Below are 22,150 nucleotides of genomic sequence, written 5' to 3'. Positions count from 1 at the left end.
CAGTTTATCTGGTAAAGTGTTTACTTTCACATCTTTAACTGTTTCATGTATATTGTTAAATATTTCTTAAAACTATTGTACCTACCTCAGCATTTTACAAGCAGCAGACCTATTCTTAGTACAGAATCATCAAAAGGCACCTTGCTACTGTTCATTACGAATGTATTTTAAACCTGATGTACCAGTTTGAACTCATATTTGTTCAATCCTGTTTATCCAGCACATAGAACAGTTTAGCTGAGCAGCAGCATAGTATGTGATAATGTTCATTTTTAGTGCCGTGCCAGCTTGTATGCCAAAAATGCACAGATATTTTGGTAGAGATTGCTTTGTTAAATATCAAAATTATACACTGCAACTATATGAGAAATAAAATATGTCTGGTTATAATGCCACAGCCCAGTGTATCAAAAAAAACCTAATAATATACTGCACTAATGTACATGGTACAGGACAGATAAAGGCCTGACACCTGGTGGTCATAATCACAAAATACAATGAACACTTGAGACAATGCATGTTGATTTTGCAGGCAGACCAGACACTAACAATCTCTTCACACCCAACCTTTTAGGTAAAAAATAAAAATAATAATAATAATTCAAATTGTTCATAAAGATGGTGTAAAACAGAAAATAAGACAGGAGACATTATTGCATCTGCAAATTTTGTATTTTGCTTCATTCTAACTCTACTTTAGATAAGACAGAAAAAGCAAGAGGTTCAGAGCATAGATACATACAGGGCCAGATCCATACACAGATACAAATCAACCCAAGCCGCATGGTGATTACCAAAATGCACTGGAAATATAAAAATACGTCCTCCATATTTACAACCAACATTTACCATCAGTCATATGTACAAAGGGCAAAAAGGGCAGAGATACAGGTGATACCAGCAACAATTACATTTAAAGCATAAACTCCATCGTCAGACTGGGCATTAGATTCAATTCCAGAATGCTCAGATATTCCCGAGTAACAGGTTTGAGACTAATCTTCTGTGAACATTATGTGCAGTAAAGTCATGAAGTTTCCATTTATCGTCTTAGAAATATACAAATCAACACAATGTTTTTCCAGTTCATTATTATTATTACACTACAGAAATACATATCGATGGATGAGACGACTGTAACAGAGGCGATGATGAGGACCCCTCTGTCACTAAAGTTAAAGCTTTTTAAAACTATGGTGAATTCAGTTTTACACTGATAATAGGATGTCATCTACAGTTTTTCATTGTGTTATAGCACATATACCACAGAGTAGGCCGAATTTATTAAAACTGACAGTGACAGATTCCTTTGTGACAACCACTTTCATTACTAGAATTTAATTAGAGCGGAAAAATGCATTAAAATACCATCAGTGGTTATCTAGCTGTACAATAAAAAATAATATTGTGGCTGTAGAGGACATCATTAATAATAAAAAAAAAAAACTGAAAATCAAAACCAAAAGATTTTATGAATAACAAATTGTTTAAGAACAGTGACATCTATTTCATAATGAAAACTTCTCTCCTTTAAAAAAAAAGACTTTTGTAAAGGATATTTACACAACTGCACTATCAAGTCCCAGATATTTGCGGTGAATTTTACAGTGGTCAAACAGTTCGCTCATGAACAGAATATAGACAGTCTAGGCTAACATTAAAAGAAGCATTCCATAATCAGAAAAATGTGTTTAAATAACATTAATTTTTAAAGAGGTTCACTTTTCTTAATGGGAGTAACTGTTTGTTTTCATTTTGTATCCATTATGGCCAATGTTTTTTAATGGATTCATGTGGATTGTGCAGAATTCTTCAGAGATTGAACATGGTTAAACACACGCAGGATTTGATTTTTCTCTATATATACAAAACTTTCTTTACACAGAAATAAAGATAACAGAAAAAAACTGTTTAACAGTTATGACAACAAGATCATGTAAACTTTACATCATCTTTCATTTAAACAAACACAATAACTTTCATAATTTTTTGGTGCATAAAATAAATATGCTCTTTTTTGGATGCTGCAAATACTAGAATATATTATGGATAAACTTTGTAATTCAGTACAAAAGCCTCTGCCTTTTAAAAGTAGAAAAAAAAATCAAATAAAATGCATTAAAAGTAAGCAGAGTAAAAGAGGTTTAAGAGGGAACTATGCGGTTAGGAGCTTTTTAAATATGACTAACGTGAAGGCACTTAAATCAATTCGTTTTCCTAGTGCAAAACAAGTGCAATCCAGCTTAAACTTATTAGGGAGAAACAAGCCAAGATGGCAGAGGAAGAAAATCCTGTCAAAGCAAGCTTTGCAAAACCGCAAAGTACGTCAGGCACCTGTGATTACACCCGCTGGAAAACATTCAGAGATTTAAAAAGAAGTCATAAGAAGAAAAAAGAAGTTCTTTGGGGTTTAAGTAGGGATATGTAGTAAATGGACAGTCTCATGGCATTTTAAGAAAATCAAAGCAAACACTCATGAACTTTCCCTCCCACACCCTGTGTGTGAAGTGTTTAGTGAATTTAGAGCTGCAGGCTCACATCCATCTAAAACAGAGCAGCATCTACAACCGCCCACATCCTCTCTTCTCTATCTCAGTCCTTAAACTCAGTGCTTGCTGGTAAAGGGGAGTTTCAGTGTATGGATGGACCCATTTCTCTTCTCACAGTTCTGAGGCTGAATGTCATTGGAATGCATGTCAAGTGGGTTGGATGGTGGTCATGAGGCTTGTTGGTTTGTTAGGGTGGGGTCAGGAGACTCAGGGTCTGTAACGGTCAGGGTCAAGGGCCGAGTAGTGCAGGATCATGGGACGTCTGTGTGACGAGGCAGCTCCACCCAGAGGGGTTAGAAATATTCAGCTCCTCCCTCAGGATCCCGCTTTCTGAGAGAAAAAGCGACAATTATTATTTATTATTCACAATATACACTGGCATTAAAAAAGGATTTTTAATGTTTTTAAGTCTATGTTAAATCAAGGCTGCATTTATTTAATCAAAAATAGAGTACAACTGTAACATTGTGAAATACTAACAATATATATATATATTTAAACTATGTACAAGTCTTTACTGTCACTTTTGAACAATTTAACATGAGCTTGTTTCACAAAAAATCTTAGTGATGCCAACATTTTAAACAGTAGTTTTAATCTGTACCATATCAATTATTAGTCAATATTAACAAATGATACTTGTACAATAAAAAATAAAAAAAACCTTTCTCCATCATCTAACTTTTTAGGTTAATCTTTAAAAACTCTAAAAATGAAATAACACTTTAATGTAATCTTTAGCAAATCCCAAAATTAATATTCATTTTTCATACTGTACTGTACATTCTTTTATGATGCCTAAATTGTAGCATTAAAAACCATTTACTTATTTTTTAGTGTCTATTTTTAATATATATAGACAAAATAGTGTAAAATTCAAATACCAGCTAAGTTATCAATTATCTGCCATAACTTAAAAATAACTCAGTTTATCTATATCACCAGATTTTTAATATCATTGCATCTTTAATAATTAAGATGCTACAAACTAACCCTGAATGGATTAAAAGTACTGTCAAAGTGTGTCTCACCTGGAGTGGTAGTGTGGTTCTGGGGGACGGAGTGGGGCCGCGGATGTGTTGCTGTAGCTTGCAGGCTCTGGCTGGGCCAGCCTCAAGTAGCTGCTCACAAGAGCAGAATGATCCTGCTCATGGCTGTCTTTCAGGTCCTGTACATGTCGCGGCACCCCCTCCATCCTCTCCAGACTCAGCACGCCCCTGTGGCCGTCCTCCACCTGGGCACCCTCGTCATAGAAGAGCAGGCTGCGGGAGCGGACTACACGCAGAGAGAACAGCGTTACTTATGTCATATGTCTTGCATGATATGCTTATTTTGAATTTTTTGTCGATTTGTAGAGTGAAGAGAAGCGTTTTTTGGACTCAGAGAGAGTGGGAGAAAGAAAGAGCAAGATTTGGAGTGAGCTACTCTCTTAGGCGAAACAACACGCATTTTCGGTTACTACAGCAACCCCGGCGCCATCATCCACGGCCCGAGTCTGTAGGGCCCTTGTGAAAATGGATGAGGCATTTGAAACCCCTTTCAAGCACAGCTTTGATAGAGCCGAAAGAGATGAGGCTCGGTGTGTGCTGTAAAGTTGAAAGTGGATTGTAAAATCTGCTCAAAGGGAAGTAATGATTTCAATCTAAAACTCTCTGGGATGTCTGACAGTAATTTTAGGGTGAGAATGGGCACTGTCGGCCCAGGAGCTCCGTTAATAACTTTTAGAAGAGAGACGGCACTCTTTCAGTCTCTCGTGGGGGGATCGAAATAAGTGCTGTCAAAGACACACAGCTATTAGCTGCCTGGATAATTCAATGTGTCTGAAAGCCGGATGACCTACAAATAAATGCTTCTTTGCGCATGTGTAGAGAAATGTAATCATATCATGCAAAGTACACAATGAAAGCTGATCTCGGTTTACACATTAGGGGCAGGGACGAAACATACCCTGGCTGGTGGTGTAGAGGTCACCTGAGGGCAGCGGTGCAGACTTCACCGTGTGTGAGGATGATGAGGATAGGGAGGAAGAGTAGAGGGAGAGCTCAGGCAGGCAGGGAGCCAGCGAGCCCAGCACCAACACAAAACACAGCGCCACCACCTGGCCAGGAGGAGGAACCACACACACGGTGAGCACACCGCCCCACTGTAATCTACTTGCACTACAGCTCTCAGAGCAGAACTGACCTGCCTTTACATGCATAGGATCAAAGCACTAAACTAAATAGACAAGATATTTCATTAGGATGGTTCATACAGAAATTAAAATTTACTCAGCCTCGGGCCATTCAAGATGTAGATGAGTTTGTTTCCTCATCGGAACAGATTTGGAAAAATTAAGAATTACACCACTTGCTCACCAATGGATCCTCTGCAGTGAATGGGTGCCATCAGAATCAAAACAGCTGATAAAAACATCACAATAATCCATAAGTAATCCACACCACTCAACTCCATCAACTGACATCTTGTGAAGCAAAAAGCTGCATGTTTGTAAGAAACAAATTCATTATTAAGGTATAACTTTAAATTGTTGCTTCTGGACAAAATCCGTAATAATGCTTTTTCCAATGAAAAAGTCATTACCCTGTTGTCCTATTTGTTTAGAAGAGTTTTGGACTTGTAAATGACACTTGATCTGTGCATATTTCTCCCCTGATTCAGATGAGACAACGTTTTCACTGGAGAAAGTAATATCATGGATAGAGGACTAATATTGTAGATGGAAGCAACAGTTCTCTGTTGAAAAAAACAGCATATGCTGGTTAGATATGTTTTGAAGCATGGTTGCTGGGTTGAGCTGGTTGACCTGGTTTCAGCTAGTCCTTAGCTGGTCCTATGCTGGTCCTAGCTCCTGCTCAGGACCAACTTAGGACCAGCACATGGCCATCATAAAACATCTCATAACCAGCTTAAACCAGCTCAAACCAGCAGCCATGCTTCAAAACATACCTAACCAGGTATGAAGGTTTGAAGTAAAAAAAATGTTTTAATGATGATTCGTTTCTTACAAAATGCAACTTTTCTCTTCACAAGATGTTAATTGATGGACTGGAGTCATGTTGTGCGTTTATCAGCTGTTTGGACTTTCATTCTGATGGCACCCATTCACTGCAGGGGATCAATTACTGAGCAAGTGATGCATTGCTAAATTTCCCCAAGTCTGTTCTGATGAAGAAACAAACTCATCTACATCTTGGACGGCCTAAAGTACATATTGAGCAAATTTTCATTTTTGGGTGAACTATTCCTTTAAAACACTGGTTTGTTAGAAAGAAACACTAAGAAAGTGTGTGTGTGTGTGTGTGTGTGTATAAATATGAGCAGGTTGAAATAAATGTGTTTGTACAGTATATGTGTGTATATATACCATGAGACAGGTTCCGGTCTGCGTGGAGGCAATTTTGCAGGACCGAGGCACTTTTCCACTCACTAGAGCCTGAAGTCTTTGTAGCTGTTGTAGTAGAGACCTAAAGATGATACAGAAAACACATCAAAAAAGAAGACTGATTAGTAAATTCTTTAGATCAGGCTATATGCAGCATATTTGTCTGCAGGCTATGTGTGTTCTTCTCTGAGCCGTTTTGTAACAGCGGGATCTTCTTATCCTTAAGCTCAGAGAGCATATGAGGATAATACACTTCTTACTGGCCACAGTGTTACATAAACTGAACTCCCCTTCACACCACTCACACAGTCTCTCGCGCTCCACCTCCTCCTCAACGCTGCTGCTGCATGCGTGCAGTGGGTGTGAATTTATTTCCCCTTCAATTATGTCGTTCTTCAGCCGATAAATCAAACATAAGCTTCTTCTCTTGTTCTCTCACACACTTCTTAATGTGACCCAAAACAACACAAAGTCAAACACAACTGCAACGCTTAAAGCCATATAATTCAATCTGGTCTTCCATTTGCAGTGCCATGAATGAACTGGAACTCAAATCAGCCCTACACTTTTCTCATTCTTGACTGATTATATGATCCCATTTGTACACAAAAGGACACAAGAAATGTATAATCAGAGTTGATAACTGAACTGATAAACATTTAGTATACAGTACATAAGCAGTAGCATGTGAGCCTGTGTTTGTGCATGTAATCTCAGCAGCAGACTTTCTCAAAAGAAATGATTCAGTTATAATACAAAACGACATTGAGCTCCCTCTAGTGGAGTAACTAAAAAGCAACATCACATGCGGTAATGAGTAACACCACCACCACCAGAGAGAGCCATTGCAACATGTTGGAAAACAAATCAAAACAAAAAAAAAATACTACTTTACTATTTCATCATTTAGCAGACTCTTTTATCCAAAGCAACATACAGTACACTTATAACAGAGACAGTCCCTCTGGACCCCTGGAGTTAAGTGCTTTTCCACTTGACTAGATCACTCCAAAACAAACCTGTATATTAGTTTATCACCTAAACATACACATACAGAATCACTCATAATGAGTGCTGTAGACTAGTCTAGCTCTAGACAGTATATTTTCAGCATTGAGAGGGGCTCAGACTGCCCTACCTAGCAATAATCATCTCAATTTGATTGAATAAACAGTGGTTTTCCTCAGATTAATATACAACCCGCCCACTAACACACAAACACAAACTCCCCCCTGCTGTCTCTTTGAATTCTCTTAGATAACTCAGAAGCCTCTATCCTAATAAGAATCGGCAGAGCGCCAACTGTAATGAGAGGCAGGCCGGCACCGTGCTGCGTGCTACTTTAAGTGTGTTGTTAATAAGGGGCCTGTGCCAGTCCTCTATAAAAAGCATTACTATATACTGACATACATACTCATGTCACTCTTACCTACATACTAAAAGCACTGATGACAGTAGCGTGCTACAATAAAGCTTCAAAGCCTAAAATAATGGTGAGATATAAACAGCGCAAAAGCTCAGGGTCAGTAAGATTTCTTTGTATGTTTCTGAAAGATGCTTTTTATTATTCTCACCAAAGCTGCATACAATTGATCATAAATACAGTAACAGTAATATTGTGAAATATTACTATAGTTTAAAATAACTTTTTTCTATTTTAATATATTGGCAAATGTAATTTATTTCTGTGATGGCAAAGCTGAATTTTCAGCCACCATTACTCTAATCTTCAATGTACATAATCCTTCAGAAATCATTCTAATATGTTAAAGGTGCTCAAGAAACATTTCTTATAATAATTTCAATGTTGAAAACAGTTGTTATGCTTAATATTTTTGTGGAAACCAGGATACTTTTTTTGTATTCTTGATTAATAGAAAGTTTAAAACAGCTGTTATTTGTAATATAAATATTTTGTAATATCATAAATGTCTTTAACTATCACTTTTGATCAAAGTAATGCACCATAATTTCTTAATTCTTTCTTAATTTCTTTCAAAAAAACAAAAAAACAAAACAAAAAAAAACTTTTAAATGAAAGTATACTTTCTTGCATGTTTTTGATAGCCCAAACATTTAAATTCTAAACACTGCCAAACCTGTATGGCTTACTCCAAAAAAAAAAAAAAAAAAAAAAAAAAAAAATTAATTTATGTTCGACAAAAGAAAGAACCTCATACAGGTTTGGAACGGCATGATGATAATTAAATGATAAGAATTAAACGACTGAATTTTCATTTTAGGTGAACTGCCCCTTTAAGAGCTTTAAGGTTTTAGAGTTAATCCACAGAAAAAGAGCTGACTTTGATAACACACAATCCCTCAGTAGGAACAGACAGCACCCGGTCGACAGCGCCTATGTTCTAACTAGGCCACCCAGGAGAGAATGAAAAGGTGCTGCTCTATATGATCGGAAGGGGAGGTTAAGACCTGCATGCATCTGGTCCGACTTAGCAACACCTGCTGACTGCGAAGAGGCTGCTGCATATGCTTACCACAAATACGGTTACATTTAAATTTATTAAAATCCACCTATAAAGTATTCACTGTGATTAAACACAAGCACACATATGGTATCTCACCTGTTGGCATTCTCGAGCGTCTCTACTTTTTTCCACAGTTCATTGTTCTCTGAAGTATAGTTCTCAACTCTGAGGACGAGAGAGAAAGTGTGTTACTGCACACGGTCACAATGACAGATTGAAACACACACAAAAAAAATCGCTTTCAAACGTATAACCATACATAACCCCGTCAGCTTGACTGACCAAAGCATGGTGGAAAAAACAGTGTATGTGTGTGTCCAGTGTGAGTCCAGTCTCTCCAGCACATTATCCAAACCCTGAGAGCCTAACAGCAGCATAAAAGGGAAAATGACTCATTCAAACGCACACACACCCCAATGAGTGCATGGACTGTAGCCATTGGCTGCATTCACACAACAAAAACCATAAAATAGCAAGCAGGATATAGAGTATTTTGCAGGGAGTGAGAGAGAAGATAGGATTAAAGGAGAGGAGGTCAACGAAGAGAAAGAAGGATGAAGGCACCAAGAAAACATAGAGGACAGTGGATGCTAGACAAACAATGCAAGAGGAGGGGAAGAGAAAATAAGAGCAGGGGAGAAAAGCTGAGAGGGAGTAGAAGAGGTAGAGAACAAAGGAGTAGAGTAGGGGAGGCAATTACTTTTTCTCCAAACACTCCACGTATTCCTTCTTCTTCCTGCGGCTTTCCTGTGCAGAGATCTAAGAAAAAAATGCATCTAATTGAAGTATTATTTCTACATATGTATATGCACCAATATCATATAAGAGGAGGATTCTAACTGAACTTGTTCAATATTAATAGTCTGCGATCATAAGTAATACCTTGTTTTTGATTTTCCTGCGCACCCGTTTGAGGGCTTTCTCCTCAGTTTTGGTGAGTGGTAGTTTGTTGGGGACAGGATATCCCTCAGCGATCAAAGTCCTCTTCTCTTCCTCTGTCAGCATCAAAGGGCCTGATGTTCCCTGCAGCTTCTGCATTACAACACAAGTCAGCGTTTTTCACTCTGTATATATGTGTTCAATATGTATGGATATAAGAATTTCCATTCGGACTGTATAATGAATGTGGTGTGTCACATGCTGGAACTGCATTTGACTCACATGCGGGGCGGTGAGGAGAGGGGACGAGGAGATGGCTGTGGAGGTTCGGGCCTGTAGCCGGGCAGGGCTTGATGGAGGCAGTGAATGTGGGCTCTGCAGGTGGCCAGGGCTTAATGGTGGCAGTGAATGTGGGCTCTGGGATCCGTCGCTGTCGCTGCCATGGCTGCTGGGAGGAGTGGGCGGCAACCGCAGATGCTCATCTGTTGGGAAAACAAAGATAAGAGACACACTTGAAACACCTGTGACTCGTTCATTTGTGGCATTCACATCTTAATGATCAGGTTTGATTCCGTACATATGTTTTTTAGGTTTTTGAGCAAAGCCAGGCCAAAGTGTGAAACTGAAATTCAGTCTATTCACCTGTCATCGGGCAAAGCCAATAAAGCCTAATCGGCTGGAAGCTTTTAGGCATTTCACACACAGCACATGCATGAACAATGCTTCTAAGTGTGGTGAGTGTTGGACTCATCATGTGTTTGGTCTGGCCATGTTCCATTATATACACAGAACTGCTTTAATGCTGTTGTTTCTGGATGAACAGAATGAAAGGATGTCATATTGCCAGACACACAGCGCACACACAACACTTGCAGGTGCTATAGGTTGCTTGCCATTAGCAGATTTTCATCCAAAGTGATGTGTGGTGTACTGAGGGGACAGTCACTCTGGAGAAACGTAGATAAGTAGGGTTATTTGCCCTTTCTCAGCACCACAATGGTGATGTCTTGAGAGCTGGTGAAACTTAAAACCTAAAAATGAGAGCTGGTGAAGTTAAAACCTAAAAATAGTCTAGAACCAACATCAAACACTAATGGCTATTAAATGCAGGGACTGCGGTACATACACAGAGATCTAACTTATCAATATCATGACCATCCATTTACTTTACTATTCAAAATCTGGTCAGTTATCAGTCAAAAAACTGTTCTTTTGCACTGCCTATTCATCAAAGAATCCTGAAAACTTGTTGCAAATCAGCATATTAGAATGATTTATCATTTTACTGTATTTTTGATAAAATAAAATGCATCCTTGATGAGCATAAGTGAATAAATAAAAAATAAAAAAACTGACCACTATATGCAAACAATTCACACTACACAACAGGCTAAAGTGCAATTCTCAGAGGTTACATCAGACTTGGTTTTCATCAATGGGCCATTCAGAAAGGGCTAAAGTTGAGATCTGAGAGATTGTCAAACACATGCAAAAGTTAAATAAAGAAACACTCACACTAAGCCTCATTTCCTCTGGAAAAGGAACACACCATTAGAGTATTTATTGCCCTGAACTGACCGTAGAGTGAGGGGGCAGAATAAAAGTGGGCTAATTTGCTTAGTTTTGCCATCTTTAAACTAGTGTGGAAGAACTGCACTGGCCATATGTGGCAACTAAGTGCTATATGTTGAGTACATTAGCTTGTTGTTGTGTATCTAAAGTAGCAGGCTACTTTAAAACCGTGTATTTAGAGGACAGTCATGGTTAAAAGACTAGAATTGCTGTGCCTTCAGTGCTGGGCCCCAGCATAGGTTGCTAGAATGCTAATGTCACTACTAGGCATGTTAACTAGCTAAACCAGCAAAACTCACTTGGTCAAACTGTTTCATCACAAAGACCATGCTGTTTAAGAGCAGGACTGAAAAGAGATTTCACACCCACCTGAGGGCACACTGAGGAACTGGTTCACCTCTCTGGGCTCTGCTTTGATGGCAGGAACGGAGTTTGTGCTCAGGCCTTTGGAACTCTAACAACAAAAACAAAGAGCAAAACAATCAACATGATGACATCAAAATTGAATGCACTTTCCTGGTCTTACACAATTAATCTGTGCATGTATGTGCTATACTATATTTTAATATTTGATCAAAATTTTCTCACTACTAAATGACTTTCTTGTTCTGCTGATAAAGTCAGGTATCACCCTACATTTATTCATTAATATCCTTTTTCACTCAAAAATATGGCACAAGGAGGAAGTAAAATTAAATTCACATTCATTACAATATGCAAAAGATACTTACACAAAGGTATTTGTGAAAGAAGCATCTTGTCTGTGTTTTCTCAGTGCACGTTACAGCAATATGTTGCACAGAGACATCATTCAGCTTTATCTGAGAGCCTTTGATGATTTCAGGCTGCAGTGGTCAATAGTATTTGATGATTTCTGATGGTACTCAACTGTCAGGGTACTGGACTTAATGTGCTCCGTGCTGGATGTCTGAGACAGTAAACACAGCTGAAGGCAGACTCAAACTGTTTACACTGACAGAGCAAAGGCTACCCGCTTGCTAACCACACACAGTCTGGCCAGCGACCAACCATCACGCACAAAGTGAGGTGACATGAGCCTCAGATCAGAGGGGCTGTTGTACCCTTCACTTTTCCTCATACCTCCCTCTTATTATTTTCTGGGTCAGCGGATGGTATTCCCCACCAACTTGAGCTGGTAAATGCCTTTGTACAAAGAGACTAAAATACTGTAGTGTAAAAATAGCAGAGGTGTGCTATTAGCTGGAAAGTTGTCAGGCTATATTATGACTTGCAAAGCTATGACACTTTACTTTACTGCCATTTTAAAGCATTCTTAAGTGTATTTAGAGACTGAACACTTCCTACACAGAATCAAACGAGCAAGAGTATTGTTGATATGCTATTGATATTTTGTACAACAGTGCGACTGTGATATTGCTAGTTGCTAGTTGACATAGATAAACAGATTTTAAAACACAACAGTACCATTCACCATGTACTCTTTTTTTAAGTGATGTCAAATGATTAATCGCAATCCAAAATAAAAGTTTGTTTACATATTATATGGGTGTGTACTGTGTATATCTATTTTGTATTTATAAATAGGCACACACATGCATGTATATATTTAAGAAAAAATTTATATTTTTACATTAAATATTTATATTTATTTATAATATAAATTCCATATAAATATAAATGAATGAAAATATATTTTTAAAATAAACCTGCACTCAGATATCCCTGTTTATTTTCCAGCAAAAGTCTGGCAGATTATGCAAAATGCAACTTTTGCTAAAAAAAAAAAAAAAAGGGGATATCTGGGTGCAGGTAACACTTAGAACGAGTACACACTCTTCATTTACATATACTAACAACACTGTAACAATACAAAGCTGGTTGAAAATAAGCAAACTTAACCTTTATTAAATTAGATGAGTCAATGATTCAGTGACTCACTCATAAAAAGAATCGCTTGATAAGTTCCATTATGAATCAGTGTTTTAAAATTTGATTCTATCAATGATTCAGTGAATTGCTCATAAAGTGTGCAAATACGAGCAATTCTAAGAGCAGTATGTGAAAAGAGTTGTATGTATAAATTTACAGAAGTATAGAAAAAGCAGGCATAAAGTATCCAGTTGGTCTTCTGCTTCTATAGGGAAAGTGCAAATCACAAGATCATGAGATAAGCTGTAAATGGCAGTGAAGCAGCACGACTAAACTGTAAGTCACATGACACTGACAATTTTGGGATGTAGTATGTCCGGATTGCATTCATACTACACTATAGAATTTTTTTTTAATAGTCCATTGTAGTACCTTCAGTACCAGAATGTGCACTGTGCACTTGTTGCTACAAACTGGTGTAATGATTTAACATGCAGAAAGAGTGAAACACAAAAACTGAATCTTTCAAAAGTGTCTATAAAACATATTTCAAATAGCCTTCCTCCTCTTCTAGTCAAGCTTCATTAAAATTAAACTCCAGCAAAATCAGGTCATATTCTGTTTTAGTTGGACCAATAACTTGGACTAATTCAGCATTTCAAGGTGGCCTCAAAAGGTTCCAAAGCACTGCCTGAAGATTATGTAATATATGCAGATCATGAATTATAGTTATTATGGTGCTCCATGTCTTAACGCCATGTTATTTATGGTTTGTGTTTATCTGGTGAGAGCTGCTCTTCCTGTGGCACACGGTCACAGTGTCTCCATGAGGACGCTCTCCAGTACAGCTGCACTCTGACAATACAGCAGAACCCAGTGGGATGTCAGAACAGCTTTACACCATGTGCGTGTCTTGCTGCCCTTCTTAAATAAAGGACATGTGCTTATATAACCCCATTCCTTCCTGAATATTATTTCATCTAGCCAAGTTATTCTTGAAAGCACTTCTCACTTGTTAACTTCTAGCAAAAATGTTCAATCCTTGTTCTGTGTGTTTGCTTATTTTGTTGACAGGTATCTTCACACAGCACAACCCGGCTCCCCGGAGAGAGCAGAGTTTATGGGAGCTGGCGGAAGTCTGGCCTGAGTTAAGTCTCAAGTCAGGGAGAAGAGTTTCACAGTTCCATGGCTCTGATGCTCAAATAGAGTCCGGTGCCAGATCTGAGAGGCCTCAGCAGCCACAAAGAACTAATCTACTCTCAGCTCAACACTGTTGCTGCTGGAGCCGATTCCCATCCTTCAGTAAGTTCAACTCCTCACACTCGCACTCATACTGCGAACATGTTCACTGGGCAGAAAAGTGGAGCAAGCTGCCAGCTGAGCAAAAAAGCACATGAAGCACGTGTATGTTTTTCATTGTCATACTAATACATGGTCCCTTTGGTGTGCAGTGTGTGTAAGGTTCACCCTCATTAGCTCGCTTACATCTGTTGATATCCACTCTAAAATAACATCTACCTGACTAAGAAAACAAGTATTTCATTCTAACGTTGGTTTTCAAGATTAGTTGTATGATGGCCATTTTTACCTTCTCCCCTGTGTGGTTTCTCTGTGGCGGAGGGGCAAGAGTGATGGGATGTGAGTAGGTGCAGGTGTTGGCCAGAGGGGGCGATGTATCAGGGCAGTTTTCTGACATCAGGCTGGGCTCCTGCTTCACTAGAATGGCTGTGAGATCCTGACTGAACGACCACATCCCTTCTGAGTCTAAGGACAGAAATAACAGGCTCAAACAAACAGAACACAGAGAAAAAGGACTGACTGTTACACATTAAAAGTTTTGTTAAAAATGCTTTGAGGAGTGACACATGGAATGATAATAATTAAGTCTCTCAAAAGACTCAATCAGACGTTAAAAACAGAGAAAGCTACTGCATTAAATAGAATGCAGGTTTCTCAAAGCACAATTTAAACTTTTGAACTCGACAGATGACATGCATGTTTACATAGATTAACAAATTAAAAAATAAATTAACATTGGAAAATATAACCACAAGTCCTGTGGACAGTAGGCCACTGATAAGCTTATGTAAAATGAAATGAAAACAACAAAAAATATCAATATACTTTTTACTGTCTATTCAGTGCTTCATATTATTCTCAGTATCCCTTAATCAGCATACCAATTAAAAAATACATTTTAATCCATTGACAGTCAAAAAATAAATATATTAATAAATCACTGTGTATCAGACAATATTCAGTAATGTAATGCATCTGTGTGCTTTTTTTATTTTTGTTTTTAAAAAGGGCCTTATTGGCAAATATCATGCAGGATGTTAACACCATGGAGGACATTGCAATCAATGAGTGATATTTCCAGGAAAGTGACAAATATCACACTCCAGAACCCATGGAGGGGGTTTCATACAGATGCAGGTGAGGACGACAGACTCGGTTAATGACCGGAAGGGTAAAGCAAACCAGCTTCTCTTTATACTGTTAACACAAAAGCCTATGGTGTGGGAGGGGCAGGTGAGAGATTGGGGGCATTTAGGGAGGCTAGAGAACAGCTCGACATGTCTGGACGCTTCAAAGAGAAGGAAAGCACTGCCTATAGTGGGAGCCCTCGTTATCACATCGCCCTCAGTAGCATTCGTGTGCAGGCTCCACCACAGAATCGATAAAACATTATGCGGCCTTGTAAAAGAAGGATGGCAGGTTTTTCATGTTAGTCCTCTGTTAGGGAAGGACATCCGCAGGAGTCTGATTACAACAGGAGAGCAAAGCTCGTTAGGAGTTCTGTTTGGTGGAGAGTGCTGGATTTTATACTTCATAGCTCTCAGTCTGTGGGGAACCTCTGTAAAAGTGCCTAACCCTTCAGTTTAGTACACCAGATTAGGCCATAAGAGTCTGTACTTCACCAGGGTGCACTAAAGCAAACACACTCTCATGCACAGCCTCCATTGTAAATAAAGGATTAGTCGTCTTTACAGCCTTTTCAAACATGATTAGACCAAAAGTACACTTTCTGAAGGATCTGGTAGATCAGAGGGGTCATCTCTGTCTCTTGGATCTATTTATTAAATCAAAATGAGGTTATGGACATCCCTGATGAACCAAAACAGCACTAACCAGTATAAACCAACCAGCTGGATGGTCTTGCTGGTTAAGCAATATAAACATTTTGGTAACACTTTAGTATAGGGACCAATTCTCATTATTGATTAGTTGCTGCTTATAAGTATGCATATTATTAACATATTAGCTGTTTATTAGTACTCATATAGCAATACATATTCTGCATGACCATATTCTACATCTATAATCCTTCCCAATACCTAAACTTTGGCCCCGTCCACACGGAGACGCGTTTCTGTGAATACACACAAATTTTTTACCGGATTGGCATTTCGTCCACACGGATCCGGCGTTTTCGTAAGGTGAAACCGCTATTTTTTGAAACCGGGTCCCAGAGTGGATAAATTTGAAAACGCCGTCTTTGCGTTTTCGTCTGGACGGCTAATCCGTATATTTTCTGAAATGATGACGTCATCAGCCCACGTCTCCCCCTAGTCAGACACCTCTACGTGACGTAACAGCAACAAAAACATGAACAAACACTGAACGATTGTCTTTTTATTAACTAACATTAACACAGATTAATAAATGTATTGTTCCATGTTCGTTTGTGTACCACGCGCAAGGTTTATGAGCATAGTCCATGTCTTCTTCTCCGTTTTTAGTGTCTCTCTGTGGCAGAATTACAGCACCACATGCTGGTCTGGCATGTATACTACATCATTTAGTGGTTTCGTGTGGACGCGGATATTTCTTGAGACGAGGAAAAAAAAAGATCGGATTGGGGTAAGCTCCGACTCCGTGTGGACGGGGCCTTAACAACTACTAACTAACTATTACTAACTATTAATAAGCAGCAAATTAGGAGTTTACTGAGCCAAAAGTCATAGTTGATGGTTTGTTAATAGCGAGAATTGTAGCTTAAAATAATGTGTGACCAACATTTTTAATATTTGGATCCAAAACTGTCAGTAGGATTGATATAGACTTTCACTTTAAGTTAAACATGCACTATAAAATTTAGCTTTTCATTAATCTTTTTAAAATGTCCTGTAAAATGTGACTGAAATTGTACCAGACAAATTTAGCAAAGTCAGACTGACAGATCTAGATAATGTCACAGAAGGTCCACTTCGTTCAGCACGAATACATGATAATCAGACTACAACTGGCCTTTGTGTTGTGTGCTTGTTCTGAAAGGCTAAGGTGAAACACAGTATACTGTGTCAAGGCAAAAACCTGCTGCAGCTTGATTATAACTGCACATTTAAACTTACTTCTCTCTGTTTCTCCATGTGGTAGCTTAAATGTTGCTTAGAGCTGATTTTACTCAATAATGGACAAAAGTTGTTTTAATTTTACATGCAAAAGTCCCTCCTTATACTCTACAGAAGCTACTGGGTCCTGCCCACAGGGCACTGTAAGGCTTTGATGTCTCTCAGGACAGCAGGTATCATAGCGGGGTGACTCCAGGCTGGCAGAGACGGAAAAGCGATGCTCATTAGCAGGTTTAAAGTTACTGCAGAGCAACAGGAGACAAAGTAGTGAACCAGCCAGCGCTTACTTTAACTGCCCCCTTAAGCCGCTCACAGTCTTTATGGGGGCAGGTTTATGGATCAGAGGGGATATCACACATAACTGAAACACCTCAACTCACTGGTCATCGAAACGCCATAGACAGTCAGGAGAAAAATTAGCAAAAACTATACTTTTAACAGCTTGTCACTGGGGCAGTACCTTTAAAAGGACATCTTTGTAACATATTTATCTCTAAAAGGTACATAGTAGTACCTTAATGGTACAGATGGCAGGGTATAGATGGCTGAAATATATTTAAAATGTGTGACAGCTAAATATCTCATGAGGCCTGAAAATTGTATGATTAAATTTACTGTCAGTAAGTCAGTTGTCAATTCAACTATTATTTCCTGCATTTTACTATTCATTTTTTAACAAATCACACCTTGCTAATTGTACCCTTAAAGCACAACTGCCGCTGTAACCCTAAATGTTCACATTTTACTGTAAATTCAGTTTTTTGAGCTAGAAAGCACAGAGATAAAGAAACAATGGCATGAATGTGTTCTGAAAGACCTTCATTTTGGATGCTCAGGGCACTACAGTCTGGCTAAATGGATTGAAGAATCCTGCAGTACCTTCATGCTTCTTTAAGGATTTGTTGATTTAAAGCCTGACTGGAAGGAAGCTACAGTCTGCGCACACACTCCTTGCATAGTCAACCTAAGTTCAGGATGATGCAACTCTCTAAGCCCCCACCACCAAATTCTCCATCTGAAGCTGGAAACCAGATCCCTTTTTATTTTATGGATGTCTACAGTTCCCTGGAATGATCGTGGCGTGTGTGAGAAACAGAGAGAGAGCGAGAGAGACAGACGGACGAACTGACAGAAAGAGTGAGCGAGTATGAGTGTTGGCTGCCTTCCTGGAATTCCCAGCTTCCAATGGTAGACTGAGCTCTTGGCTAGAGCTTTGTCAAGGAACCCTGTGCTGCACGGGTGCTCCGGGAGATAAGGAGGAGAGACGCAGAGAAAAGAAAGGAACTTTATTGAAAAACAGAGCTGCTGATAGATGATGCTTTAAACTTTGGCGTTTATCAGGCGTGAAAAATCTTCTGATAACCTAACACAGAGAGCTTTTTTTTTGACTGGATGGATGACATGTAAGATGAGGAATGAATAGAGCTGCTTGCTAACCTGCATCATCATCTGATTTGATGGGCATAGAGGGGCTCTGTGGGGCAGAATCCCCGCTGAGAGAGTAGCTGTGTTCTGCCTGGATGTCAGGGTTTGGAGGGTCCAGATCCATATCCAACAATGGGTTCCTCTCCGCCAACAGATGATCATCAAAGAAACTGTTGAAAAGGTCATTGGAGAAATCCTCCATCTGCTCGGAGAAATGCTGGGAAGAGACCACAAAGACAATATTTAATTCAGGAATAAATTATATTTTCCAGCATATTAAAATAGAAAAGTTATTTTAAATGGTAATAATATATTAACAAAATGACTGTTTATTGTATTTTTGATCAAACAAATGGAGCCTTGGTGAGCATAACCATAAAAAAAAAACACCTTACCAACCATAAACCTTTAAAGCATATCTTACCATAAGGCATGAACAAACAATCATTTGGCTGAATTCATCCCACTCCCTGATCATGTTATTATAAGCAAAGATCAACTCAAATAACATCTTGAGATGCTAATTTGATATACAGCCTCCTTTCAAGTGACTAATTCAAATGAAATTCAGAGGAACACTGATAAACCCCTTCTGTTATTTAGCTTAAGGTGCATGTATCTGAAAAGTAGATTTAAAAAAAAAAGAGACATGCATTCTTCTATGCATGAGTGTGTTTCGAATGCATGTCGTCATTTTGCGAATGGAAGGACGTGTGTGTGCGTCTCTGCTTTGGGGGGTATGTGAATGTGTGTTTGCTGAGCCAGGGTGTGACAAAGGTGTGAGAGGACCTGATCGTGTTTACATCCTGGTGAACGAGGACAGGTGTGTGAATGACACACCTGTAGCGCAGTGAGCATATAAACCAGCCGCTACGCACATATCACACATAAGGACACGTGCACACATCCAGACTCCCAGCACCTGTATGAGTTCCCACACAAACCCCTAACCACTCCAAGACCTCTGTGAAGAGGGGACTGGGAAAGCAGTGCTGTTATGAATGTTTACTCTGGCTGTCCCTACTCGACCAAACAGAGCTTCCAAACAACAAACCTGAGTTTGCAGTATCTGGTCAAACTTGTTGCACACTATATGGATGCATAAGCAGAGGAGCAGGAAACAAACCCTGCAATGGCAGTTATCCGTATTGTTTGATGAATGACATCCTGGGAACACCCTGATGATCGAGTTCGTGAAATGACGCAGCTCTCCTGCCGTCAGTGCCGGGCTAATCATCACGGTTGAGCATGGCAGTATAAACAGTTCCACCCAAAAACTTTGAAGTTTGTTAAATGTTCCTGCTCCTGGATGTGTGGGGCGGATATATTTACAGACTTGATTAATCCGTTGCTATTTCATAACTCTGAGCTGCATATGCTTGCAGGCTGCATGTGTGTTTTAATTTGCATAGTAGTGCTTTGACATTTTTGTCAAGTAATCCATTAGCCTAATGAAAAATGCAAATATAAATGATGCCTATTATGAATGAGCTTCGATGGAAACCTGCATTCATGTATGCAGCTTCCTTGTCTGTGTGGTCCTGTGTACATTTGTTATCAGAGCAGACAGTCAGAATGCTTCTCTAATCGGTTTTATCTCTCTGTAGAGTTCTTTCCTGTTTTGACAAGTGTCAGTTAAGAGTTTCTTATGTGGTGTCTGTCTGGTTTTCGCGTGACCTTACAGGGGCCAACGGTAATGATGCAATGCTGGGGTGCTGATGCAAGAGTCCTGAAATTCCACATCTGGAAGGCTCCTCGGAGGAAGAATTCCAGAAGAGCTTGGAAGAACTGGAAGTGTGTCTCTGTCATTAGGGTCAAATTTTAGGAGAAATGAAAACAAGTAATGTCTCAGACTTACAGGTAAACCTTTATATAAAGTAGAATAATGACATTAACAGGATAGTTTACCCAAAAATTAACATTCTGTCATTATTTGTTCACCTTCAAGTTGTTCCAAACCTGTCTGTATGAATTTCTTTCAGCTGTTGGAAAATAATACAACGGTCAACTTTTTGGTTACCAACATTCTTCCAAATATATTCTTTTGTGTTCAGCAGAAGAAAGAAACTCCAATACTGGTTTGAAACTAACAGAGGGTGAGTGACCCTGCGCCTCAATGTTCATACTATCCATCCTAAATAGTATGTGAGATTAGAATAAGTGTGTTCCAAAGCATAGTATGGTGAAAAGAGTATGCCAAAAGTCCCCGGATGGTCTACTATTTCAGGCTGATCTTTGAAGTGTGGATCTGTGCACACTCTAATGGCTAAAACTGCCCACAATCCATTGCGCTTCGGCGAAAGATTCAGTCCTGAACTACAAACACGAGTAAAACGCATTAGAAAAACAACAATTGTGGCGGATGTCCGTGATCGACGGTTAGGTATAGAGGTTTACAAAAAGGGGTTTCAGTTACTAATAATCAACATTTAACCTGGTAAAAATTTTTATTAATTGTTATCCGTGTTATTTCATCTGCAACAGCAATGTGAACTTTTATAAACATCCATTTGGTCGTAAATTTTTAAATGCATCATTATGCAGAAAATATGAGCAGAGTTCTCTGCATGAAAGACCAGAGACTGGCAGATCGATGAGCTACTTCTTTTCTCTCCAGTATGGTAGGAAGTTATATGAAATGAAATGTGGAGGAGGTTAACTGTGACAAGATGATTGACAGGCCAGTTTACAGTGACAGGGTGTGTGTAATGGGTGCAATTGTGTGACGTGATAGTATGTCCCAAAGCTTGCCTACTCTTCTACTACACACTCAAAAGTGTGTACTTTTTCATCACCAAAAGAGTACATACTTTAAGGGCGTAGTATAAGTAGGCACATTGAGATGCAGGGTATATGATGACAAAATTTTCATTTTTTAGGTGAACTATCCCTTTAATAAGATGATTTTTCTCACATTCAAAATGCAGACCGAAGGAACATGGTACTTTGTGTTACATTTGCTGCTCAAAGTGGCACTGGTGGTCAAAATCTGCTACCTAACATTACAAAATCAGTGATCAGGTGGGTATTCAAGCAGCCGTATTGGATCAGGCCTATCCAACAACAAACCTATCAGATCCTACACACTTGTATCATATCCTTTTATGTTGACATTTCACAATGATTACTGCAGCTGGGGCTTTGGAGCTCATTTCTGCGACATCCGTGTCTTAATCTTGCATAACAAAACACACAGAATGATTTTATCTATTTTGTATTGAGTACAACAAGGAATAGAGAGTCGTATTTCTGCATTTTATAATTAGAAGAAGTCCTCCAACAGTACTACAGCTTCAAAAGGCATTGAAACAAGAAGCACATACCAACAGGAATCTCATTTCTTTCTATGCTCTCACATATCAAAGAGAAAAGACAAGGTTCGTGTAATATATATATATATATATATATATATACACAGTATATATATACAAATTCTTAATATACTTTTTCAGCTTAGCCAATACTGTCATTTAAAATATTTCTGGTTTGTCACTTGGGCGCTCTTCCTAAAATGTAAAAAAATGGACCACAGCTGCAGCAGTGCAAAGCATGTGTGTGCAGGCTAAGCAATGCCCTATTTTTCCATCTGATCCATTTTCTTGAAGTAACGTTTGGGTCATGTCAGGGTCTAAGCAGGCTGGTAAACTG

General features: G+C 38.9%; 1 protein-coding gene across 2 annotated transcripts in view; it reads right to left on the bottom strand.

Moving 5' to 3' along the window:
* Positions 1-653: 653 nt before the first annotated feature.
* Positions 654-22,150, bottom strand: part of LOC109057728 (cyclic AMP-responsive element-binding protein 3-like protein 1) — a 31,451-nt gene continuing 9,954 nt past the window's right edge. Inside the window, exons 2-12 of one of the 2 annotated variants that reach the window (XM_019074967.2) lie at positions 18,515-18,719; positions 14,311-14,486; positions 11,241-11,325; positions 9,582-9,781; positions 9,303-9,452; positions 9,121-9,179; positions 8,517-8,585; positions 5,917-6,016; positions 4,497-4,647; positions 3,581-3,824; positions 654-2,879 (exon numbers count right to left, since the gene is read on the bottom strand). In XM_019074967.2, coding sequence (XP_018930512.1) covers positions 2,843-2,879; positions 3,581-3,824; positions 4,497-4,647; positions 5,917-6,016; positions 8,517-8,585; positions 9,121-9,179; positions 9,303-9,452; positions 9,582-9,781; positions 11,241-11,325; positions 14,311-14,486; positions 18,515-18,719 — 1,476 coding nt within the window. In that variant the 3' untranslated portion in view covers positions 654-2,842. Of the gene's footprint in view, positions 2,880-3,576; positions 3,825-4,496; positions 4,648-5,916; positions 6,017-8,516; positions 8,586-9,120; positions 9,180-9,302; positions 9,453-9,581; positions 9,782-11,240; positions 11,326-14,310; positions 14,487-18,514; positions 18,720-22,150 lie in introns of those variants that run through there. The other variant, XM_019074969.2, reaches the window with a different exon arrangement.

This window comes from Cyprinus carpio, chromosome B7 (genome assembly GCF_018340385.1).
Source record: "Cyprinus carpio isolate SPL01 chromosome B7, ASM1834038v1, whole genome shotgun sequence".
NCBI lineage: Eukaryota > Metazoa > Chordata > Actinopteri > Cypriniformes > Cyprinidae > Cyprinus > Cyprinus carpio.
Note: the sequence above shows the minus strand (reverse complement) of the source record. Positions and strands in the feature narration are given on the sequence as shown.